Source organism: Dipodomys spectabilis, unplaced genomic scaffold (genome assembly GCF_019054845.1).
Source record: "Dipodomys spectabilis isolate Male_0828 unplaced genomic scaffold, ASM1905484v1 ptg000092l, whole genome shotgun sequence".
Taxonomy (NCBI): Eukaryota; Metazoa; Chordata; class Mammalia; order Rodentia; family Heteromyidae; genus Dipodomys; species Dipodomys spectabilis.
In genome coordinates, this window is record NW_024870769.1 from 8,310,823 (window position 1) to 8,337,745 (window position 26,923).

Genomic DNA, 26,923 nt, shown 5'->3' on the forward strand with positions numbered 1-26,923 from the left:
TCTCCCTAGATTGAAGAGTGAACACACACACACACACACACACACACACACACACACACACACACACACACACGTCCATGCTTTCTCTCTACTTTCTCTTTTCTTTCCTACACAGAAAAGATCATCCTAGTATTTCTTTAATCTGCTAATGATGGAAAATCAGCAAGCACTCAGCCTGCTGGGTTTAGTGCCAATAGCAGTTCCCCCTGCTCTATTCAAGAGTTCATGAGCAAACATCTAAGAGATTGTGTTTTAGAAACTTTTCTTTATGTGTTTCCAATTAAATTTATTTCCACTTGATCTGCATAATTTCATTGACATCTTCCTTTATCACTGTCAGGTTTTTGTGATGAGGGCAAAGCTAATTAATTTCTTGACTTCCATAATCCAGCAGGCAGCTCCCCTGGAGAAGTAAAGCTCAGTACAAACACAGGGTCCTTGCTCAAATTAGTGTACCCAATTACACTTGGTGATGTAAGTGGGGTCTTTGTGCTTTTAGAGTATGCACAGTAAGCAAATTTAGATTTATAAGCAAAAAAGAAAAAAATTGCAGATAGGAGCTGGAACCTTTACCTGCATGGGTTTAGTAGCTCTTAACTTCTGTTAGATTAATAAAAAGAGAATTTAAAAAGTTTGGACAGATTATGCCTAAGATGGCTTAACTAGCAAATCAACTTTTTCTTTCTTTTCAAATATTTTTGGTGCCAGTTCTGGAGCTTGGACTCAGGACTTGGGTGTTATCTTTTAGCTATTTTTTTGCTCAAGACTGATACTCTACCTCTTGAGCCACACTTTTACTTCCAGCTTTTTGGTGGCTAATTGGAGATGAGAATCTTATGGTCTTTCTTGCCTAGACTGGCTTTGAAGTATGATCCTCAGATCTAAACCTCCTGAGTAGCTAGGATTACAGGTGTTAACCACTGGTACCTTAAATAAAACTAACTTTAAATCTCCAATTTATCATGAAGTTTTATTTCTGGCTCTGGAAGGAAGGTCTGTCCTATTTTGCCCTTCCTTTCTGTCCTGGAAGGTGGTGAACTACTTGAGGCTTCATTGTTCCTGCTCTGGACCATTCTGGGCCCCAATAACTCCTTCCTGGGCCTCAGGATTCCTTCCACCTCCATCAGATCTGCAAGCTACACTCCATATTGATACAAAGTTACAGTTTAAAACCCATCCAGGTGGACCCTACCCTCTCCTTCCTGAAATAGCCTTTCCTGCTCCAAACTGCTACATATCCTTGGTGGTCCAGAGCTGCTTCTTTGGCATCCCCTCATGCCTTTGTCTCAGTTTCAGTGTTCCTGGTGACTAGAGAACTTGTAACAAACCTGATACTCCCACATAAGGTGGCAAGTTCAAATAAGAGCACCTCGTTAAATTCATATTTCAGATATACTGATACTCATTTGTGGGATATACTTACAGTATGGTATTGTGTGTTGTTTTTCTGAAATTCAAACTCCATTGGGCATCCTGTGTTGGCATTCACTAAATCTAGCAACACTTCTCTATCACAGTCTGCTTTAGTTTTCTTCAACTTTTCCTCAGTTTAAAGGGATTATTTTGGTTGAAATTCTGCAATTATAGTGCTCTGTCATATTAGGTTCTTTTCAGTGGTACTTTTGGTCTTCACCACTAGAATGAAAATCAAATGATGGTACGGGCTCTGCCTGATTCATTTGTGCAGCCCTTGTATCACCAGAGGGCTGTGTGTGATGACAGACATCTCTCTAGAACAGGAGGATGTAAAATGGGGAAGACTAAAACAAAGCATAGGATATTCTGGGCCCATGTGTCATCCGGCTGTATGTCATGTTCCTGGTTGTTCACCTGTCCTGTTCTTTTGGGTCTGACCTAGTGAAAGTGTTACCAATGGGAGATTAACAGGTTCTTCCTTTCTTACCTACATGAGAAGTGTTCCCAATCTTCCCCTCAGCAAAGCATCTCTCATCAATCTCTCATCATAGACTAGGCCTGAGTACATCAGTGAGTGAATGAGGGTGTAGTCATTAGGAACAAACATTATCTTAGCTCTATGACAGGTGTCTACTGACTCCTGAAATTGCGCTGTGTGTGTGTGTGTGTGTGTGTGTGTGTGTGTGTGTGTGTGCACGCACATGTGCATGCCTGGTGTGGTTGGTGATTATCTCTGAGTCATAGCTGAATATTTGAAAGCCATTGTATAAAATTTCTCTCTGAGAAAGTTCACTACTGAACTCTTGCTATGAAGCCATCGTAACTCTCATCCCCAAATCAGACAGGGACTCATCAAAGAAAGAGAACTATAGACCCATTTCTTTCATGAACATCGATGCAAAACTTCTCAACAAAATTTTGGCCAATCGAATTCAATAATTCATCCAAAAAATCATACACCACAATCAAACAGGATTCATTTCAGGGATGCACAGCTGGTTCAATATACACAAATCAATTAATATAATTCATCACATCAACAAGAGCAAGGATAAGAACCACATGGTTATCTCAACAGATGCAGAAAAAGCATTTGACAAGATCCAACACCCTTTTATGATGAAGGCTCTGGAAAACCTAGGAATCCAGGGAACATTCCTCAATACAATAAAGGCTGTGTATGAAACCTACAGCCAGCATTATACTTAATGTTGAAAAACTAAAGCAATTTCCTCTTAACTCAGGAATAAGACAAGGATTTCCACTCTCTCCACTTCTCTTCAATTTAGTATTAGAATGGGTAGCTACAGCAAAAAGACAAGATGACAACATAAAGGGATCCAAATAGGGAAAGATGAAGTAAAACTCTCCATCATTGGAGATGACATGGTCTTGTATTTAAAGCGTCCCATGGACTCCATTCCCAAATTACTCAAGCTGATTCAAAACTTTGGCAAAGTAGCAGGGTATAAAATTAACCCCCCAAAATCAATGGCTTTTCTGTATGCCAACAATGAGAAGAGTGCAGCTGAAATCAGGAAAGCACCTCCTTTTGTAATAGCCCTACAAAAAATAAAATACCTAGGAATTAACTTAACCAAAGAAGTGAAGGACCTCTATGATGAAAACTTTAAAAACCTGAAAAAGGAAATCAAAGCAGAACTTAGAAAGTGGAAAAACCTCCCATGCTCCTGGATTGGAAGAATCAACATCGTGAAAATGGCAATACTTCCCAAGGCTATCTACAAATTCAATGTGACACCTATCAATATTCCAACCTCATTCTTCAAGGAAATAGAAGAAGCAATCCAAAAATTCATATGGAAAAATAAAAGACTCTGAATAGCAAAAACAATCCTTAACAGAAAGAACAGTAGTGCTGGAGAAATATCAATACAAATTTAACACTCTACTACAAAGCCATAGTAATCAAAACAGCTTGGTACTGGGACAGGAAGAGACCGCAGGACCAAGACCAATGGAATAGAACTGAAGATCCAGAAATGAACCCAAAGACCTATAGCTACCTAACCTTCGACAAGGAAGGTAAAAAAATAGAATGGAAGAAAGAAAGCCTCTTCAGTAAATGATGGTGGCAAAATTGGTTAACCACTTGTAGAAAACTAAAGCTAGATCCTTATATATCACCCTGCAAGTCCAAATGGATCAAAGACCTTGGAGTCAAAGAAGACACCTTGAAAACATTACAGGATGGAATAGGAGAAACCCTAGGTCTTCTTGGCACAGGCCGAAATTTCCTTAATAGAAACCCAGAAAAACAACAAATCAAAGAAAGGTTGGACAAATGGGATTGCATGAAATTGCAGAGCTTCTGAATGGCAAAGGAAATAGTTAGCAAGATCAATATAAAGCCCATGGATTGGGAGATCTTCACTAACCATACAACAGACAAGGGTCACATATCTAAAATATACTTGGAACTCAAAAAATAAAATCCCCCAACAACAAATCCTCAAAGAAACAACTGTCTAAGTGGGCTATAGACTTAAATAGAAACTTCTCTGAAGAGGAAATAAGAATGGCCAATAGACACATGAAGAAATGCTCAACCTCTCCAGCCATAAAAGAAATGCAAATCAAAATAACATTGAAATTCCACCTCACCTCAGTTAGAATGGCTATAATCAAGAACTCTAATAACAACAGATGCTGGAGGGGATGTGGACAGAAGGAACCTTACTGCATTGTTGGTGGGAGTGTAAACTTGTTCAACCACTTTGGAAAGTAATATGGAGGTTCCTCAAAAAACCTCACATAGAGCTCCCCTATGACCCAGCAATCCCACTTTTGGGCATTTACCCGAATGATCACAAATAAGACCATACTAAAGCTATCAGCACAACTATGTTTATTGCAGCATTATTTACCATAGTTAAGAAATGGAACCAACCCAGATGCCCCTCAGTAGAATGGATCAAGAAAATGTGGTATATATACACAATGGAATTCTAATCCTCCATCAGAATGAAAATAATAATTCTTGCACTTTTCTTCTACTTTAAAAGTTTAACAAATTTGTGTCTTACATGTTTATACTCAGATGCATTTTTACTTTGTTATCATTTTGCCATGTTGATTCCCAGTATTTTAGTTACTAATTCAGCCTCTATAAACCTTCCAACACATTCTCTAACAACGGTGATGCTCACTCATGCTCAGCATAGGTGATTGTGCATGCTCACCTGCAAGCTCTCTGGCAGCAAAATTCTGCTTCATAAGCAAGGAATAGCAACCATTATAGCCAGAATTTGCAGAAATATTTGCCTGAAGTATTTATTATCTTCTTTCATCTCCACAGATGCATTGTTCATGCATGGGTGTGAACGAGATAGATCACATAATTAGATGTTCAAGATAATGAGATGCTAAAGATGACGTACGTGTGTCTCTCTGCTTGTTTGAGGCAAGAACAGCTCATTTGCAAGTAATCCAGTCTGTTTGATGCTGAACCTGGATGTTCCCCTAAGGAGCTGAGAGGAGAGGGCAGCCAGTATACTGTTTCTAGAGCTGCTGCTTGTGTGTCACTGTACAAACCTTGTCTGTCCCTTCCTTTCCATTGGGAAGGCAGAGGTGATGACAGCATTGGGTGCATGTGTGGTCACAGACAGACTGTGAAAGTAAATAAAAATTGAGCCCATGGACAATGCCTGGACCAGAAAAGTCACTAGAAGACTGGTGTAATGTGACCTAATTGTTCAGGGTTACTCATGTTCCCACAAAAGAATAAGTGGATAGGATCTTCCAGGATACTCTGCCTGAAGTAATTGTGCCTGGCCTGCCATGGGAAAGGACAATGCTGGGTGGCTTTTACTAACAGAAATTTACAGTCTCATAGTCCTGAAGACTGCAAGTCTAAAATAAGATTGTAGCAGAGACAGCTTTTATCTCACTGCATTGTCCTGCCCATCTGCTTTCTTTGTGTTTTTCTGTCCTAGTCTCCGTATTTTCTTTTTGTGTATGCGCTGATACTGGGGCTTAAACTCAGGGCTTTATTTTCTTGCCTGGCATTTTTTAAAAACATTTTTTTGGCTCAAGTCTGGTCACAGCTCTACTTCCAGCTTTTTGCTGGTTAATTGGAAGTATGTTTTCCTGCCCAGGCTGGCCTCAAACCATGATTCTCAGGTCTCAGTCTCTTGAGTGGCTAGAATTATAGGTGTGAATTCCTGGCATCCAGCTCTAGTCTCCTTTTTTTTTTTTTTTTTTTTTTTTAAAAAAAAGAACATCAGCCATATTAGATCAAGGCTCACCAATGACATCATTTTGTATTAACTACCACTTTAAAAACTGTCTTACCAAAGCCAGTCACATTCTGAACTCTACTGTAAGTTTAGAGTTCAACAAATCAATCTGTAACTAGTGGTCAAAACCAGACCCAATAACAGTCCATAGATGAAGGACTATGTCCTTCATTAGATTAGATGTTCTTTGATGAGAATGTATAAGTGTTTACATGGCTCTCTTCTGCTTAATGCTCAAAGTACTGAATTAGTCTTCATGTAGGCCTTTAAAAATTCCATTTTCTTAAAGAATTCAAGCTTGTAGTTAAGTTGTATTCATCAGACTTAGGCTAGGCTAGATATATTAAAGAAAAATGGCAAGTGCAATAATTAAATCTGCTTTCATTTTGACATATAATAAAGGGAAAAATGATTGCTAAGTGGACTGAAATGAATTTAGAGAAGACATTGGAGGAATATTAATATGTTTCATATGGAAATGTTAGCAATATGAATTATTCTTCTTTGTAGGAGTTTTAATTGATTTGCTCTTTCATGTATTTCATATTCTTTCTCTTATCTAGAACTCCATGCAAACATCAAAGATAGGCGAAGAGAGTGGGGATAGGAAGCAGGCACAAGGTTTACTCTGGGAAATATGCAGCAATTATTCACTCAGGCTTATGCAGCATTTGTGAAGATGTTTTTGGGGGACATCAATGTGAGGGGTCCTAGCAGATGGTCTTGGCTCAAGCCATTCAGGGAGAATGAGGGCTCCCAAGGTAATACTGGTTTGTGAACAGCTTCACATTGAAAGTATTAACACCAAATTACTTTTCTGCTGGGCTCTGGTGGCTCATGCCTGCAATCCTAGCTACTCAGGAGTCTGAGATCTGAGGACTGTGGTTCAAAGCCAGCCTGGGCAGGAAAGTCCCTGAGACTCTTATCTCCAGTGAACTACCAGAAAACTAGAAGTAAGTGGTGTTGTGGCTCAAAGTGGTAGATTGCTAGCTCTGTGCAAAAGAGCTCAGGGACCATGCCTAGGCAAGCCCCATGACCAACAAAAATAAAATAAAAATAAAACTATCTTTCACACGAAATCATTAAGGTAGTCTATTACAGAATTTTAGTTACATAGAAAAGTCATTATAATTAATTTTAATTCTGTTTTATTTGTATCTCATTCATTAGGAACTTTTGGTTTACAGAAGCCCTGGTATTTCCCCTTTACGGCATCCTATTGGAAGAATATATGTGGTTTGGTGGAGAAACAGCAGCATTTTCTAAGTTCTAGTTTGTTCTTCTCCAGTGAAAACTTTGGCAACAAAGGTTTGTAGAAAGTAGTATGATTGGATGTATATTTTTTTCTGGTCAGTTTTGATTTTTGATTTTCATTTCTTGGAAGCCTTTATAACTCTGTACCAATTCTTAGAGATGCATTTTCCAGGTATCTTGGGCCAAGAAATAAAATAGGGTTATGCTGTGAGACATTGCTTCTTGGTAATGTTTAGTAGGAACTGCAGAATGGTCACAGTGCTTATTTTAACGATAAACCCTCTAAGTATTGTTTACATTTGTGCATGTATTATAATTTAGTAAACTGAAATGCCAATCCAAAAATAAGTAGGCGCAAAGAAAATAAAACAAAGGTAGTTAGCTACCAGGTGAACTCTAAACTTCTTAGGGCATTGCCACACATACCAGTTTAGGTGCTGCTTTTGTGAGAGACACTTCTGCTTACAAATGTTGACCAGTCTCAGGATGTAGAAAGACATTCAGGAGATGTGTGTCTCCGGCGGCCCCTTGTCCCCTGCCCCCACCCTCCAACCCCATGGGCCAGACATAGGGGCAACTGAACATTTGATGGGTGAGCAAGCTCTTGTCATGGTGGTTTTAGAACAGGAGTTAGAAATTACAAGTAAACTATGAATGTTTTAGCAAAGTTAGAACACACCAACTCTAACCTCAGGAGAGTATGGGTTATGTATGTTTGTGGTATAATGAACCTGATGGTTATTTTCTATCTGCATCTACACAAATCCACATTTGTGTCTTTATCTTTATTACTTTATACACTTTTTCTCCTACCATGAGGATTTAGAGCTTTGTCATCATGGGTCTCACTTAAGTTTTGCTAATATATAATTTGCTCCTTGCTTTTGGTAAGGAGAGATTTGTGTTTGGCATGTTTCACAGAGAATTTTAAGGGGGGAAATGGGTTGATTTCAATGTCTTTTCACAGAGAATTTACATGTTCTGTACAGGGGCAACACACCAAAACAAGGCAGGAGAAGTTGAAGGAGACCTCCCTGGAGTTAGCCTGGTTTCTGTGAACAAGGAATATGAAGGCCACAGATTGGCTGTTCAAGACCTCACCCTTACCTTCCACAGAGGCCAGATCACTGCCCTGCTGGGAACCAATGGTGCTGGGAAAACCACCATCATGTGAGTCCCAATTTCCTCCCCTTCCCTTGGCGCTTAGCAGTGTCAGTTGAAATGTCAGGGATGTGGAGGTCTCATTTCTTCTGTCATTTCTCCGTCTGCTCTTTGTTCCCATCACACCCCTCCCTTCATTTGCCTGCCCCTTCTTCACTTCTCCCATTTTCTTTCTTTCTCCTCCCCACTTCCTCTGTTCCCCTCCCCTTCTTCCCCTTCTCTCTGACTCTCCTCCCATCTCTACTTAGATCTGCCCATCTACTCCCCTCCCATCCTTCCTCCCCTCTCTGCCCCCACCCCTCTTTCCTCTCTCCTCCACTCTCCTCCTCTCTTGTCCTTCCTCCTGGTCCTGTGTCCCCCCAACTCTGTCTCTTTCCTCTTCCCTTCTCTCCTCTCCTTTCCCCTCTCTTCTCTCTTCTTTTCAGTCCCCTTCCCCTCCCTTCAGCCCTCCATTCCTCCCCTCCCCTCCCTCCTCCTCACCCTTTCCTCTTCTCTTCCCTGTCCCTCCCCTTTTTCCCTCCCCTCCCTTCCATTCTCTTTTCTTTTTCTCTCTTCTCTTTCTTGCATTCTTACTTTTCTCTCTTTCCACCTCCTCCTCCATTCCGTACCCTGGTGTTTGTTTCTTTTCGTCTCAGAACAGAGTTTATTGATACAGGAGGAAGACAGAATTCTCTCCCTCGAGTTGCCCTTGTCCTCAACTATCCAGATAGATTTTAGGTCTAAGTAGATTTTGAGTGCAGGCATGGGTTGATATTTTGCTTTACTATTCAAATAATTCACATGATGTTTAGTCTTTGAGAGTTCTTTTTGACCCTGTTAGTTTTTGTCTTATGAAGTTTAATTTTACTTTTATATCTATAGGAACATAAAAAGATGAATATTAAAAAAATTAAACTACATTTTTCATGTTTTTGTTTGTCTGATTATTGTCTTGGTATTTGGTTTAGGACCCAGTAGGTCCAGATTTGATTAAATAATCCAATCATAGGACTCTAGAGAAACAATGAGTTGAAAATTTCATGGCCTTCAGCTGGTTGTGGAAGCTGCACTCTGTTTATGGGCGATCCACCGTAATTATAGAGTATCTCTTTAGAGCAAGTCATTTTTAATTCTTGCTTGTGTCATCAGGAAATATTTAAGATTAATGTATAATTAGTGTAAGCAATAAAAAGATCATTGTCTCAAATCTTACTAAGAAAGGTAGAAAAATAGAAAATGACAGCAATTTCATATTGGAAAGAAATAGGAGGAAAACATAAAAGGAATGCTTTTCTTCTTTCCTGGATGCTAAAATAGAACCAAAAACCTCCTGAAGCATTCCATTAGTGTTGCAAGTTCTAAATGCGCATGTAATAACTCAATCAGCATTCTACATCCTTCTTTTACTAATACACATTTCTTACCTGGGAAAAATAGAGTTACTTATCTAGCAGAATAGTAAGTACCGAATTTGAGTTTCTTGATTTTTCAAGTTTTACTGAATATGTTTTGCTTTCAGTGTATGTTTGAAGTTCCTTTTGAATCATCTTAAGTGCTCTGTCTTACTGCAGTGCTTAGAGTCTGAAAGGTCAATTAATGAATTGGATCTTTACTATTTCAAACAATAATCACTGAGACTCATACATAGCATGTACCATCAGCCATCTGTGTCCACAGGCTCTACATTCAGACTTATTCAATATAAGATCAAAAATATTTGAAAAAGCATGGCATCTGCATTGAACATGTTCAAAATTTGCTTAACGGTATTCCTTAAACAATACAATATGCCCACTACTTACATAGCATTTACATTATATTAGGTATGATAAGTCATCTATTGATGATTTAAAGTATATGGATTATTTGTATAGACTATAGGTAAATACCATGTTTTATAAGATAATTGAACATCTGAGGAGTTTGGTATCTTGCAACCAGCCCCCAAGGATATCAAGAAACAAATGTTTAGACTTTTTTGTACTTACTCACAAATGTAGTTTTTTTTAAAAAAATAGTACAGCAAATAGCTGCTACTCATGCTTACGAAGGTATAATTCTTTTTTTTTTTTAATTTAATTTAATTTTATTTGTGAACATACTGTACAGAGGAGTTACAGTTACTTGGGCAGGATAATGCGTACATTTCTTACCAAGCATTGCAGCCTCCTCCTTTGTTTACCCTTCACATCCCTTCCCAGCCTCCCCCCTCTCCCCCTAATCCCAATCCTTCTCCTTCCCCCCCTCACCCCCCCCCCCCCCCGCACTAACGTTGTAAAGCTCGTTTTGGACATGACAACTTGTACTTCTCATTGTTGCAACAGGTCCACCTGTATCCTTAAACAACTGGTTTTTCCCCATCTCCTCCACAAGTTATACTGACATCAAATATAGTGAAAGCAGGGGTTATACTGTGGGGGAGGGACATACAAAGCAACAAAGAGATAATCTTATAAATGTGTTAGAAACACATGCATGAAAGAAAAAAACATTAAAATACACATCTAAGGGTTCATTTTCCTGACATCACATTATCTGACCTTTTCCGCTTGACTCGTACATATACTAGATATTACAAATAAGGGAAACCATGGGACCTACGTTTCTTTGGGCCTGGCTTACTTCACTTAATATAATTTTTTCCAAGTTTTTCCATTTCCTAACAAATGGGGCAATGTCATTCTTTCTGATGGAGGCATAGAATTCCATTGTGTATATATACCACATTTTCTTGATCCATTCATCTACTGAGGGGCATCTGGGTTGGTTCCATATCTTAGCTATGGTAAATAATGCTGCAATAAACATAGTTGTGCTGGTAGCTTTAGTGTGGTCTTGTTTGTAAACATTAGGGTAAATGCCCAAAAGTGGGATTGCTGGGTCATAGGGGAGCTCTATGTGAAGTCTTTTGAGGAACCTCCATACTGCTTTCCAAAGTGGTTGAACAAGTTTACATTCCCACCAACAATGAAGTAAGGTTCCTTTCTGTCCACATCCCCTCCAGCATCTGTTGTTGTTAGAGTTCTTGATTTTTGCCGTTCTAACTGGAGTGAGGTGATATCTCAAAGTTGTTTTGATTTGCATTTCTTTTATGGCTAGGGATGTTGAACATTTCTTCATGTGTCTATTGGCCATCCTTCTTTCTTCTTCAGAGAAGTTTCTCTTTAAGTCTTTCGCCCACTTATTTATTGGGCAGTTGTTTCTTTGAGGATTTGTTGTTGGGGGGTTTAATTTTTTGAGTTCCAAGTATATTTTAGATATGAGACCCTTGTCCGTTGTATGGCTAGTAAAGATCTTCTCCCAGTCCGTGGGCTTTCTATTGATCTTGCTAGCTATGTCATTTGCCCTGCAGAAGCTCTGCAACTTTATGCAATCCCATTTGTCCAACCTTTCTTTGATTTGTTGTGTTTCCGGGTCTCTATTCAGAAAATTTCGACCTGAGCCAAGGAGACCTAGGGTTTCTCCTATTCCATCCTGTAATGTTTTCAGAGTGTCTGCTTTGAGTTCAAGGTCTTTGATCCATTTGGAGTTGATTCTGGTGCAGGGTGATATATAAGGATCTAGCTTAAGTTTTCTACATGTAGTTAACCAATTTTGCCAGCACCATTTACTGAAGAGGTTGTCTTTCTTCCATTCTATTGTTTTAGCTCCCTTATCAAAGATTAGATGGCTATAGGTCTGTAGGTTCATTTCTGGGTTTTCAATTCTATTCCATTGGTCCTGAGGTCTGTTCTTATGCCAATACCAAGCTGTTTTGATTACTATGGCTTTATAGTAGAGTTTGAAGTTTGGTATTGATATTCCTCCAGCAGTGTTCTTTCCATTCAGGAGCGTTTTTGCTATTCGAGGTCTTTTATTGTTCCATATGAATTTTTGGATTGCCTCTTCTATTTCCTTGAAGAATGAGGTTGGAATTTTGGTAGGTATTGCGTTGAATTTGTAGATAGCCTTGGGAAGTATTGCCATTTTCACGATGTTAATCTTTCCAATCCAGGAGCATGGGAGGTTTTGCCATTTTTTAAGTTCTGTGTTGATTTCCTTTTTCAAGATTTTAAAGTTTTCATCATAGAGGTCCTTCACTTCTTTAGTTAAGTTAATTCCTAGGTATTTTATTTTTTGTGGGGCTATTACAAATGGAGTTGCTTTCCTAATTTCAGCCACACTTTTCTCATTGTTGGCATACAGAAAAGCCATTGATTTTTGGGGGTTAATTTTATAACCTGCTACTTTGCCAAAGTTTTGAATCAGCTTGAGTAATTTGGGAGTGGAGTCTATGGGATTCTTTAAATACAAGATCATGTCATCTGCAAAGAGGGAGAGTTTTATTTCTTCTTTCCCTATTTGGATCCCCTTTATGTCTGCATCTTGTCTTATTGCTGTAGCTAGGCATTCTAACGGAGGTATATTTTGAGTGGTGAACTATCCCTTGTCTGTGTGCAGTTTGAGGTTGGCACATTTGACTAATGCTAGACCAAGCATCACAGTGAAGATTAGGAACATTTGCCTTTTCAGTATTTCCTATATTCTTCTGGCCTCCAAGTAGTCACTGATCTATAATTTGTCACTGTGAATTAGCTTGTATATTCTAGAAACTTATGGTAATGGAATCATGCTTGGCTTCTACTATTCACCTCGTTTATCTGTAGTTTAAGTCTAGCAGCAGAGTGGTCTCTTTTGAAAGCTAAGTGGTATTCCATTATATAGAGAGAGCCTTTGTATTATACACAGAGAGATATTTTCATCTCCTGATGTTAATTGAGGCTGTTGCCAGTTTTCAGTGATTGTGAATAAAGCTACTATAAACATTCATATATCCACCTTTGTACTGGCATACTATGAACTGTACACACCTTTGTTTTGGCATACCTTTTAATCTTTCTTGTATAAATACTTAGGAGTGGATTATCTAGGCCCTATGGTAGGTGTATGTTTACCTGTTTTGAAATAAGTTTAAAATCGACACAATAAATTCATTAAGGAATAGAACTAGACAATTCTCAGGTTTGTTTTTGTGAAGTCACATGAGTGAGTTTCTGGTGACTGGCCCCTTGACATGGTTTTGGCTGGAACAGATAGCCTGGGGATGCAGAGAAAAGATAGGCTACAGGTTGAGAGTCTAGATTGGCATTAGTGATTTTTTTCTTTTGTGGTTGTTTTTGATTTCATGTAGGCTCTCAGGGCCTGGATGCTATCCCATATTAACTTTTGCACTCCAGGCTGGTGCTCTACTACTAAAGCCATAACTCATCTCTCATTGGAGAGAAGAGTCTCACAGACTTTCCTGCCTGGGCCGATTTTGAACTGTAATCCTTAGATCTTAGTCTCCTGAGCTGCTAGGATTACAGGTGTGAGCTTGGACTCCTGAAGACATTTCTGTTATCTTACATTGGTAGGAGAAGTTCTGTACATGTGTCAATCGTTTAGGTTGTTTACTCCACTATAAACATATACTTAGGTTGTTACCTGAAACTGTGACACAACTTTAGGGATCTATGACCGCAGAGTTTTCCCTGGGATTTAGACACTATTCTGAACCCACATTTCCAAGACTCACCAGCTAACATTTATATAAACTCCTCACAGTTTATAATTGACCTTGTAAAAAGCAGAACAGTAAAAGAGGTGTCATTTCTGTAGGATGTATGTGCCACTCTGGATCACTAACAGTCACAGAAGGTAATTTATGCTAATCTGTTTTCTCTGGCAGATCTATGTTGACAGGCCTCTACCCTCCCACCTCTGGAACTATCTTGGTCAATGGCAAGAACCTGCAGACAGACCTGTCCCGAATAAGAATGGAGCTGGGGGTATGTCCTCAGCGGGACGTTCTTCTGGACAACCTCACTGTCAGAGAACACCTGCTGCTCTTTGCTTCGATAAAGGCACCGTGGTGGACCTCCAAGGAACTACAGCAGCAAGTCAATAAGTTAGTAACGTGTGATTGCCTTGTTCCTTCTGCCTTTGCCCCATGGTATAAGTGAAGACCACAAGTGCCTGTGTAGCCAGGCACTGTTGGCTTAAACCTGTAATCCTACTTACTCAGGAGGCTGAGATCTGAGGATTGCAGTTCTAAACCAGCCCAGGCACAGAAGTTTGTGTGACTCTTATCTTCATTTAACTACCCAAAAAAAGCAGGAAGTGGAGCTGTAGCTCAAGTGGTAGAGTGCTAGCCTTGAGAGAAAGAAATCTTAGAGACAATACCCAGGCCTTGAGTTCAAGTCTCAAGATGGGCGCACACACACACACACACACACACACACACACACACACACACACACACACACACACACACGTTATCGACTGCTATATTTATGAGAAGAAAACAAAAGCAAATGGTTCTTAACCTTGAAATTATGAATTAGCAAGACCCTTTGGGAAAGTCAGAGAAGGCATGTCCTAGAAAGATACTAAATTTAATTTCATTTTTCTTGGAGGTAGGAAAGAGCTAAGTCAATGCAGAAAGTATGGTAGGGCTGTTGGTAGAAATTTTGTGTGTCAGGGGAAAAGAGATGCTATGGTTGTCATGAAATAGGGAGAATTATATTAAGTGAAATAAGTCAGGCTCAGAGAGACCAAGGACACATGCTTTCTCTCACACATGGAAGTCAGATCTAATTTATAAATATACAAGTAAATACCTACTGGGATTGTATGCAAGTGTACACAAATATATTAACTGAAGTATGGTAATGCAGGGGAGAAGTCAAATGATGTATTTCACTTACAACCCAACAAAATGAATATCATGAAGCTGGTACTTGAGATGTGTGTTGGTGATGTGGGAGGGGGGAGCAAAACAGATGGTAAGAAACACAACGAATCAAAGAAAGGTTGGACAAATGGGATTGCATGAAATTGCAGAGCTTCTGCATGGCAGAGGACATAGCTAGCAAGATCAATAGAAAGCCCACAAATTGGGAGATCTTCACTAGCCATACAACAGACAAGGGTCTCATATCTAAAGTATACCTGGAACTCAAAAAATTAAATCCCCCAACAACAGATCCTCAAAGAAACAACTGCCCAATAAATAAGTGGGCTATAGACTTAAATAGAAACTTCTCTGAAGAGGAAATAAGAATGGCCAATAGACACATGAAGAAATGCTCAACCTCTCTAGCCATAAAAGAAATGCAAATCAAAACAACATTGAGATACCACTTCACCCCAGTTAGAATAACTATAATCAAGAAATCTAATAACAGAAGCTGGAGGGGATGTGGACAGAAGGGAACCCTACTACACTGTTGGTGAGAGTGTAAACTTGTTCAACCACTTTGGAAAGTAGTATGGAGGTTCCTCAAAAGACTCTACATAGAGCTCCCTATGACCCAGCAATCCTACTTTTGGGCATTTACTCAAATGATCACAGACAAGACCATACTAAAACTACCAGCACAACTATGTTTATTGCAGCATTATTTACCATAGCTAAGAAATGGAACCAACCCAGATGCCCCTCAGTAGATGAATGGATCAAGAAAATGTGATACACACACACACACACACACACACACACACACACACACACACACACATACAATGGAATTCTATGCCTCCATCAGAAAGAATGACATTGACCCATTTGTTAGGAAATGGAAAGACTTGAAAAAATTATGTGAAGTAAGCCAGGCCCAAAGAAACATAGGTCCCATGGTTTCCCTTATTTGCAATAACTGGTATATTTCTGAGACAAGTAGAAAAGGTCAGATAAAATGATGTTAAGCGAAATGAACCCCAAGATAGGGACACAAGTGTTTTTTTTTTCTTTCTTGCTATTGTTTCTAACATATTTATATGGTACCATGTGATTTTTTTGTTTTGTTTTTTTTTTTTTTTGGGTCCGGTCGTGGGCCTGAACTCTGAGCCTGAGCACTGCCCCTCAGCTCTTCAGCTCAAGGCTAGCACTCTACCACTTGAGCCACAGCATCACTTCTGGCTTGTTTTTTTGCTTATGGGTGCCTCAAGTGTGCAAGGCCAGCGCTTTACCACTGAGCCACCTTCCCAGCCCTCCATGTGATTATTTTTGATGCTTTCCCCATGGTTTAACCCTCGTTTTCACTGTATTTGATGCTGGTATAATTTGGAGAGGGGAAGGGAAAAAACAAATTGTTTAAGTAGGGATACAGGTGGAGCCATTGCAAAAATGAGATGCTATGTTGAAAAATGAACTTTACCATTTAGGCAGGGTGAGGGGAGTATAGTTGTGGAGATGGGAGGGAAGGGATGGTAGAGGAAAAACAAAGGAGGAGGCAACAATTCTTGATAAGAAATGTACTCATTACCTTGCTGATGTAGTTGTAATCCCTCTGTACAGTATTTTCACAATAAAATCTTACTAAACAAGGGGGGTTATAGACAAAGGAAGAGAGGAATGGCGGAGAATGCCATCATAATATTCACTGCATAACCTATGAAACTAGGAAAACTGAGGGGAAGGGAAATGGTTAGGAGGGAAGGGAGAGGATGATGAAAGGCATTACATTAATTATGATGTATTGCACTTAGAAACTGACATATCAAATGTTTACCCCTTTGTACAACTACTTAAAGATAATAACGAAAGAAAAGAAACAGAAAGAAAAAGTCAGGCAGGATAGCTGATCGTAAAGACCTCATGCTGAGGAGTTGGAACTTTATCACACAGGCAGGTACAGTAAGGGGCTATGATTGCTCTGTGGTCTTTAAGATAAAAATCTTGTATCACAGCAGGTGGCAGAGCCACAGTGTGGCTGGACACACAGAGGCCACGGCCCACATTATTGGCTTCTTCATCACCACCAGCAGAGGGGAAGGGAGCCCTCAGCATAATTCTGGGACAAGAGGTGCAAGAATAGAAGTCTATGTCGTGGGCCACATTACACTGTGAAGAGTACTCTGTGTTGATAATGCAAAGATTGTGGAGCCTAGGTGGAAAGAAGGGGGCATGATGAGGACCCATTGGTCCTCATCCGTGGGCTGGGGCTGATACAGAAAATTAGCTTTATACTAGTGAGCAGAAGAGATTCAAGGCCACAAGAAGATATTGAAGGGACGATCATGTGGTTGGTGAGTTTCTCTCTCCTGAAAGATGGAAAGTCAGTCTCCAGTTTTCAGATGAGGCAGCAAAGGCTCAGGGAGCTGGGGGCAATGCAGCTCAAGCAGGGGTGAAGATCTGACTTAGGACTCTCCGATGTGCAGTGTGCATGCTGGCGTTTCCTTCAGGATGAGTACTGTTTGCCTGTGTGAGATGAATGGAGGCCTCTAGGAAGTTGAGATGTGCTGGGAAAAGGAAGAGGAGTTTTTAAGCACATTTTTAAGTTTTGTTGCCACCAATATTGTCAAGCGTAGAGTTGGCATCTATCAGGGGGTTCCATTAGTTTTGAGAAGTGAAAGTGTTTTGTTACCAATTGCTCGCTTTGATTCTACTAAATGCCTGTAACATGAGCTTAAAAAGGCACTCTTGTGGTCATGGTTTGCAAACTCCTACGTACCACAAGAAATTGCATGGAGAAAAAGAAATTATGTCTTCTTATTGAAACTGCCTGTGGAGTGTTGGTCTCTGTAAGACTCTCACCTGAATAAGTTCACCTTACTGAGAAATCTACTTACCTGTATGAAAGCTTATAGGGACAGTGATATAGGAGTTCTTTTGTTAGACATAAACCACACAAACAAACAAAAAGATCACACTGCCTAAATCTGGTAGAGACACATATTCCTGAGGGACAGGAAGTTAAGAAAGAACATCAGGTACAAAACACACGTGGGTCACCCTGACAATCCCTTAGTGGAAAACAGCGCTGGAAAATGACAAACGGCTTCTCCAGAAATGCTCTGCTGCATCACAGCTTTATCTTTCCATGTCTGGAAGAGATCAGTCAGTATTTGTTTATTTGATCTCAATTTGAAATAGGTGGCTGGGTTTAGACACCAGCTATGACAGGTGTACATGTAGACAAATCAAATGTCTCCCTGGACAGATGCTCACACTGTGAGGGTCAAATGCAAATTAAATCTGGACTCAGAGAAAAAAGAATCCTCAAAGGACAGGGGCCATTGTGTAGAGAGGTGTTTATACCACAAAGTTTTATTAAATAGTCCTTTCATTGTTTGCCTGTCTCAAAGTACACCTTATCAGCAAGTTATGAAAGCATCTCCTACTACAGGGTGGGCTAATTTGTATTTTATGGTATCTTGACAAATGGCTGATAATATAATAATAATAATAATAACATAAATGCAGTAGATTCTCAAATATATAGGGAACATGTTTTACTTTCTACTACTTAAATGTATCCTATCTTTCAGTGGGTACTTAATATATAACATCTAGGTACTGTAGCTGTCTACAGATTACTAGATAGTAAATTAGCTATGCACCATCTAATTTCTTCTATGAAAAAGTCACAGGTCACCTGTATTTAATTTAAAAATGGTGTTATAGTGAACTCTGGTGACTGTGACTGGGGTTTCCATCAAGCACCTAACAATGCTACATTGACTTCAACTTCTTATTTGTGTGCCAGGCAACCTTAATGGTTATCAGTTCATAGTGTGTTACCTAGCAACCAAGCCAATTTGCACAAAAGCAATCAGAACAGGATCATGTTTTAGGACAGTAGTTCTCAATTAGAGAGAGGGAAAACTGCAAACATCTGATTTGGAGTCAACATGCTTCTTATTAGTGTCCTGTAGGAGTGCTTGTTTTACTTAATGTCTGGCTTCATTAAAATTTGACTTCAAAGGAGGCGATGGATCTGAGAATCTTTAGTTAAGAGACAGATCGTGACTACTTTTCCTTTAATTTGGCTTAGAGAAAACAAGAGAAGTCAAGAGTGGAATGTCCTCCGTCTTAGAGTGTAGAAGTTGTTATGTATTTAATGTTGCCATATAGAATTCTGAGATACATCATAGAACTTCAATTAGGTTGGGTTCAAATTGGCATGGTAGTAACAAGATTAGTTTATGTAGAAGGGGGAGGGGATGATGGATGGATTGAACCCTGGATGCACCAACGTGATGATGAGATGAGATGACATTGTTACGTACATGAAGGACCATGAAAAATGGACTTTCGTGCAATTAAGTGATTGCTGAGAAAATAGATTTGGTCCACAGATGATGCATAGATAACATTGAGAACTCAGGGGGACTTGTGGTTTGTGAAAATAATCAGGTGTATGACAAATCTTGGCTGGGAGTAATGAAGCGAGTGGAGGGGATAGGATGATGGCTACATTGGCCATTAAAACCCCTACTATTGCATATAAGAATCAAACTCGAGAGAGGGACAGTACACAGAGGCAGATTAAAGGTTTGGTGGGTGCCAGCAGCAACAAGGGTAGTGGATAGTTGGCCTGATCACCTGGGGTCCAATGTTGGGAATTTTAGAGCTGGTGAAGAAAGATGTACTAAAAGTGATTATAAGGTATGATGGGCTTCCTGCTCTGCATTTAGACCTTGTAAAGGAAGCAGGAAGCAGCAGCAGTCATATGAAGAGGACTTGTGATGAGTATATGTTTTGGGTAAAACCCAAAAGACAGTCATGTCTTATCTGAGGTTACTGTGTATTATTCCTTATTTTTTTGTCCCAGATATGTTTTTTTAATTATCAAGAAGATGTACAGAGGGGTTACAGTTATGTAAGTAAGGTAACAGGTACATTTCTTGTCAAACTTGTTGCCTCTTCCCTCATTTTCTTCTACCTTACCTTCCCCCAACCCCACCCCCGAAGTTGTACAAATCATTCCAACATATTGCTTGTGTATATTGCTTTTGCGTTGGTTTCCCCCTTGTCCTTTGACTTACTATTCTGTTGTATTCTTGCTTTTACTTCAAGAACAGATTCTTTTGTCTTGTATATATGTATCTTAATTTTCCCCCTAAATCCTAGAAATTATTTTTTACTTTTCCTTGAACCCACTGCTCAACATCTCCCTTTTACAAGTCCCACTATACATCTAGCTAACGTCTTATATTATTTTTCTTTGAAATCAGAACACTTGAATCTTTACCACTACTGGTACATTTCTCATTACTGTTACTTTTCTTGTATTTTATTTTCATTTCTTGTCACTGAGATTTTAGAATCACAGACAAATTTATTTCTCTGGCCTTATCAGGTTGTAGGTGTTACACATTTCAGTGGTTAAGTAAACATTTTAAAATAAATGAATGGATAACAGAAGAGAAGTATTTAAAATGTTGCCTACCACATAATTGGGACTTATTATGGAAAAAAAATATTTCCTCTTTCCACTACTGCCTAGCAATGTTGTTAATTAGAGAGATTTCCTGGCTCTTTTAGAAGGAATTTGGAAATTCAAATTCAAAGAAATAGTTTTCTCTGTTTTGGTACATTATAGAGCAATGGTTAGAAATACATGAGCCCTTACCTAGCCCTGGACTTTACAGAAAAATTAAACAACTAAAAACATTGGCCAATGCTTGTGAATTGACTTCTCTAATCTTAAGTCCAGTTCAAGCATCTGAACCTAATTTTACACCAGAGTTTACTTCCTGCCCACACAGTTTTGCCATTCCCAGACATTTCAGGAGCTCAGGATCCTCGTGACACAGTCTTCCCTAGAGAACTAATCAAGTCTTCTGACTCCATTAACATTGAATAAAATGTCATGCCTACAAGTGAACATCATCAGGATCCATCTACACTTGGTTCCAGGCTAACAGATGTTAAGATAAAGGCTTTGAGTGGTATGAATGGAAGAAACACAAAGAGGAAGGACTTGTTTGATTTAGAAATGCAAGTTTGACAACATTTGACAAGTTACAGAATTCTTTTCTTATCTGTTTTCCTTCCTTCCTGACTGATTTCTGATTAATGTGTACAAGTTGGGCTTCATGGATTCATGCCACCTGTTGTATTGGATCATCAACGTGAAGGGGCATTGGCAGTTATAGGGTCAAAGCAGCTATCTGATGGAAATAAACCATCGGTCCTTCTCCTTTTGATTTGGATGCTTGTTTCCAATGGGCACACTTGAAAAGAGGATGTAGATTATTGCTATGTGTTTAGCTTGCTGAGATTCAAGCAGTGGGAATACATTCTGATACTTGGACGGACCAAAAAGTGCATAAGAAGCTGGCTTGAACTCTTTTGGGGGTCAGGATAGAAAGTGTAGATATGATAAAACAAACATAACAATGTACTTATTCCCTAGGCAAGGAAAACCTTCAATTCATCCCAATCTTTCTGTAGAATTCTAGAACTGTTCTTGGCCGCAAATATACTTGAAGCTCAACTCTGAGGAACCCTTGTGGTTGCCTTGCTCCTGTCTAGCCCCTTTCCTTTGGACTGAGAGTTGTCCTTTGGTTGTTTGCTGTTGAAAATGAAAAGCAGGCCTGAAGTAGGAGAGGGAAATCCATATGGGCTGAATAATCAGGAGAAGGCTTTGGGGAAGCATGGTCTTAGACAATGTGCAAAATCGAGAGCAGGTGTGGTAGAGAGTCAATATACATGTAGTTGGTATACCGCAGGTCATGTGACACAAAAGAGGATAAATTATATGTGAAAAAAGAGAGTGGATCCAGGGGAGGAGGACAAAGCTTCACACACAGACTCTGTGCTTTCTAGATGTCTGAAATGGCAGAGAGAGAGAGAGAGAGAGAGAGAGAGAGAGAGAGAGTGTAAAATGCTCATTTCATGCTGTGGGTCAAGAGTTAAAAGCTTGCTGGACACTGGAACTTTGCTTCTTCCTACTACATTTCTGCTTCAGTTATTCTAATGATCTCACAGTATAATGCCTAATAGGCTTCAGGTCTAGGTCCCTCTTTGGTAAGAGTATGAGTAAAAAGAGGAGAAATGAAACTCTGGAGAGATGAGACACAACTACTTGGCAGATACCATGACCAGTATCACGCACAACCTGTTTGCTTGCTGTCAGCTGCCCGTGGAGAAGGTCAATAGTGCTACATCAAGGCTCACAGGCATATGTAACACCAGAATCCCTTTGATGTAGCTGGGGTTTATGAGAATCTCCTGCACTGTAAATTATTATGCAAGAAGTGAAATTCACAGTGAAGCTTTCATGTGTTCAGGAAGAAGAGTGACTTTTTTTTTCTGTTTCAGAACTCTTGACAAAGTGGAGTTAACTAAACATCAACACAAATCTATCTGGGCCCTATCTGGAGGCATGAAGAGGAAGCTATCCATTGGCATTGCCTTCATGGGCACATCGAAGACCGTGATTCTGGATGAGCCCACTAGTGGGGTGGATCCTTGCTCCCGTCGCAGCATCTGGGACATTCTGCTCAAGTACCGGGAGGGTAAGAGTTGTCACTCACTGAGCTTTCCCTACTTCAAGTGTTGTGACATGAGAGAAGCTTGGCTCTTGCTGGGTGCTGTTGGCTCATGCCTATAGTTCTTTATTACTTAGGAGTCTGAGATCTGAGGGTCCTGAGGAGGCCAGTCCATGAGGCTATTACCTACAATTAACCACCAAAAAGCCAGAAGTAGAGGTGTGGCTCATGTGGTAGAACTAAATGGCAAAAAAAAAAGCTATGGGGCAATGAGTGCCCAGTCCCTGAGTTCAAGCCCAAATATTGGCACATGCATGCACAAAAATGTATGTAAAGTACCAACTCATAGTCCAACGAGGATAGCTTATCTTTTTCAAAGCAAAATCTCCAGAAGATTACAAGGCATATTTAAATGTTTAAGTGCTCGGAATGGCCTGGATTGTGTTTGATTCATTAACTTGGCATTAGCAAGAACACTATCAATAAATATTATTTTAGATGGTTTCACTTAAAATCATTATTTTCCTCATTCGGTTCCTATTGTCTATTAGAAAGAGAGACATTGGAGATTATTTAGGACAAACCCTCCTTGGTTAGTTAGCTTTATTTTGCTTTGATTAATACTTGAGAAAAACCAACTTCTAAGGAGAAAAAGTTGAGATGGGCTTCATGATTTCAGAGGTTGCAGGGTCCAAGGTAGTTTGGCTGTGTTACTTTGGGCTTGTGGAAGCATAGTACATTATGTGGCAGAAAGATGCTCACTTCATAAACAGGAGGAAGCAAAGAGAGAGACAGGAAGGGGCTGAAGTCCCAGTATCCCTTCTGGGCACATCATTGACTTAACTTCCCTCTAGAAAGGATCCACGTGGTAATGAAGCCACCACTTGATAGCACCACCTACGGTCAACTAAGAATATGGCCCTTTGGGGAACAGGAGAGCCTAACAAATATGAGGCATGGATGGGAAGATGGGTATATGATTGGTTGACCCCTGTAGAAATTTTTCATTAAGTGAAGGAGGAAAGCCACATCTCTGACATACATAGTACCTACTTCTGCTCTTCATTATTACTTACTACAATCGAGAGCCCCAGATGGGCAGCTATTCATTTGTAAGTTCTGACTTCCCATAGTCCAGACAGCAAGGAAGCTATATTTTTTTTTTACAGAAACATTCCTGTCTGGAAAAAAAAATTGTGGACAACATCCCTTGTAGTAAATAGGAGCAGGCATAATAGAGATATGATTAATGAAGAATCCTACAAAATGTTTTGTCTTATTTATTTTGCATTTTGAGTGTAAGACTTTTGTTTTGTTTTGTTTTTAAACTTAGCCTGAAGTCTTCAGTTCCCTGAGGCTGTATCAGAATTTGTTAGTAAAGAAAAGCCAAGAGAAAAAAAGCAAGAAGGACTTTGTCCTAAGTGCAGACAATTGAGATCATTATATTCTTACAGAAGAAAAGATGATGTAGTCTGCAATGAAGTCTATCCATGGGCTAGAATGAGAAGGGACAAGCCTAATAAAAGGATAGCGTAAAGGAACAATTTTGCACTTCTATTTTCATGAGTTTTGAGAAATTACAGAAGAAAACAGAGAAGCAACCAGGGACACTGAGCAAAACAGACATGGTTCCTTTGTCCTATTATGGACTGTGACTTGGGCTGGGCTACTGCACGAGGGAGCCACATGAATGGCGCTGGGTCAGGGCCCAACATGACATCAAGGCCTGGTATGACTGCAATTCCCAGGTTTGTAGGCTTTAGGACTGGAGGTGTCTGACAGATTCGGGGTTGTGTGGCCTGCAGGTGAACATCTAGGGAACACTCTTTGGGGGTTTCTGTGATTCCTTTGGGCTCTGCATCTTTCCCTAAGTCTCCCAGTTCCATTTAAGTGCCCGTTGGGGCCACAGGTAGAGGGGGAAGAAATGACAACATGTGAAGTTTCCATGCAAGATCCTTAATCCCACTTAAAAAGGAATCCATTGCATTTTGAGATATAGCTAATTTAGAAGAGACTAATACTTTCATGCACTCTGTGTAGGGCCTCAGAAAGAAGATAGATGAGAGACAGGCAGATAGATTCTGCTGCTGTGATTCTAATCCTCCTGCTTGTTTTACATCATTGATGCACCCGTAAAGGTTTTGGTGACAGAATGCTTGAGTAATCAGCATAAAGGTTAGTTTTGACAGGAAATAGTGCCAATCTGACAAAATGACAGTTTTTCCCCCAAATTCTGTTGTAACAAATTAGGTATTTCTTCACTGTCCCTTGTTGTTTAGCAATAATTTTTGTTTTTGTCTTTGGAGGACCCCTTTGGAATTGTCCTTGCATTGATTGAAGTTTAAAATCAATAAGGTATAAGTGGGTTAGATAGGAAATACCAAAAGAAAAATATGTCTTCAAAAATCAAAATATATAGCTCTTTCTGCAAACGGTTTCGGCTTCAAGCAACTGATAGCACTTTTTGAGAAAGATCTAAGACTGGAAATAAAAACCAACAAATGTTAGCCACTAAGTAGAAAGAATTTCTTCCATCACAATACCAATGTACCTGGTGCTTTATACACCAAGAATTTCATGTGTGTTTCTTACTTAATGATGAACAGTGCAAAGTGGTTATTTTTGTTTGCTTCTGTTTGAGTCTCATTAAATGGCCCTGATTGGGTTCTAATTTATTTTTTTTATATGAAAACCTTTAATTCCGGGCACCAGTGTCTCATGCCTGTAGTTCTAGCTACTCAGGAGACTGAGGTCTGAGGATTTTGGTTTGAAGCCAGCCCAGGCAGAAAAGTCCATAAGACTTTTGTCTCCAGTTAACTACATAAAGCCAAAAGTGGAGCTGTGGCTCAAGAGATAGAGCACTGGTCTGGACTACAAAAGCTCAGGGGCAGTGCCTAGGCCCAGAGTTCAGGTCCCAGAACAGGCAAAAAAAAATCCATTTAGAAAGTCATGAATGGTAGACTCAAAAGCAACAGCTGCTTTGAGCTTTTCCAAGGAAAGACTGCATGTCTCAATCCTACTATATCTGATGTGTGAAAATGTTATTCCATCATCCTTAACCAAAAGGATCTCCATAAAGCACCATAGCAGTTTCAGACACCTCTATCTTTACATAGGACTTAAAATGTATTGTCATTTCTACAGAGTATAGAAGAGAACTATGCCTCACCTAGATTATATGTTATATATTCAACATAACATAGAATGTACATCAGTATATATTATCATATATAATATACACTATATTATATATACATATGTGTATATCATTCAGACACACATATGCATATCTTCACCTCCATGAAGTGATCAAAATTGTTGAGATCACAGTTACTGGACCTAGAGATTTTATGCATTGCACTTCATTCTTGTCCTTAGGTCATGGCAATTATTCCCTCATGGGAAGAAAGGATAGAGAATGTGCAGAAACATCATACTCCTGACTTTTGGGGAAGCCTTAGAAGAAGAAAGGACACTAGTTTGCTAAATGGCTTTAGTTGAGTCTTTCCCATACTGCCCATTTGGGTGGCTATCTTTCAATGGTAACTCAGATCTTCCATGACAAGTATGGATAGATGGCTTACCTAAGGGCTTTCATCATGCTGGGTTGGATCTGCTCTCTGCTTGAATGCAGGTCGTACGATCATCTTCACGACCCATCATCTGGATGAAGCTGAGATGCTCAGTGACCGTGTGGCCATCCTCCAGCAAGGGAGGCTCAGGTGTTGTGGGCCTCCTTTCTGCTTGAAGGAGGCCTACAGCCAGGGGCTCAGTCTGATGCTCACAAAACAAGTAAGAAATAATTTCTCTTCTTTTCTTGGGGGGGGGGGTAGGGGAGGAATCCCAGTTCTATCTAGTACCTAGCAAACAAATTGTGACAATTGCCTAAAACTAAACTCGCAATGAAGGCTTTTTATGAACAATGCCCAGGTGGCAAAATGAGTGCCCTCTCCCAGAGCTGAGCTATCGGAGCTAGCTTCTATGAATGATAGTACAATTTTTTTATTAGAAGGAAATACAGGAGGAGTTACAAATACAGGAGCAGTGGAAAGAAAGCCATCCTGATGATTCACCTATTCTAGAAATGTTTATTTTGACAATGATACTCTATTTAAGAAGTTAGAATCTTGTCATAAAAGAGCAGTGAAGTCCTAGAGTCAGAGACAATCCAAAAGACCAGATCTCTGCCAGACTTTCATGGATCATTTCCTGGTATTCATGGAGATAAGCAGTTGTTGCTTTGAGGTTGAATTCAGAAACTATGAGAAGAGTCACTTTCTATCTGTTGAAGATGTCTGGTTTTTAGTAAGCCTCAAAAAATCTGACCTGGAAGTGGCGCTGTAACTCAAGTGGTAGAGCATTCGCCTTGAGCTGAAGAGCTGAGGGACAGCACTCAAGCCCAGAGTTCAAACCCCATAACCAAAAATAAAATAAAATAAAATCTGACCTGAAGCTGAGCAGTGATGGCTCATGGCAGAAATCTTTCCTGTTTGGGAGGCTGAGATACTTGGGGCTGTAGTTCAAAGCTTTCTTTTCTGGCTTTCCCTTGAGCTATTCTTTCTGTTTACCTTCTCTCTAGTGGTGAATAGCCTACCATCCTGAAAGGATTTCTT

At 39.7% G+C, this 26,923-nt stretch overlaps 1 protein-coding gene across 1 annotated transcript in view; it reads left to right on the plus strand.

Annotated features, from left to right (window-relative positions):
* The window catches only part of Abca13 (ATP binding cassette subfamily A member 13), a 402,123-nt gene that overhangs the window by 160,221 nt on the left and 214,979 nt on the right, over positions 1-26,923 (plus strand). The window contains exons 36-40 of the mRNA XM_042684933.1: positions 6,846-6,983; positions 7,919-8,099; positions 13,777-13,995; positions 22,141-22,337; positions 25,945-26,102. Of these exons, the coding sequence (XP_042540867.1) occupies positions 6,846-6,983; positions 7,919-8,099; positions 13,777-13,995; positions 22,141-22,337; positions 25,945-26,102 (893 nt within the window). The remainder of the gene's footprint in view (positions 1-6,845; positions 6,984-7,918; positions 8,100-13,776; positions 13,996-22,140; positions 22,338-25,944; positions 26,103-26,923) is intronic.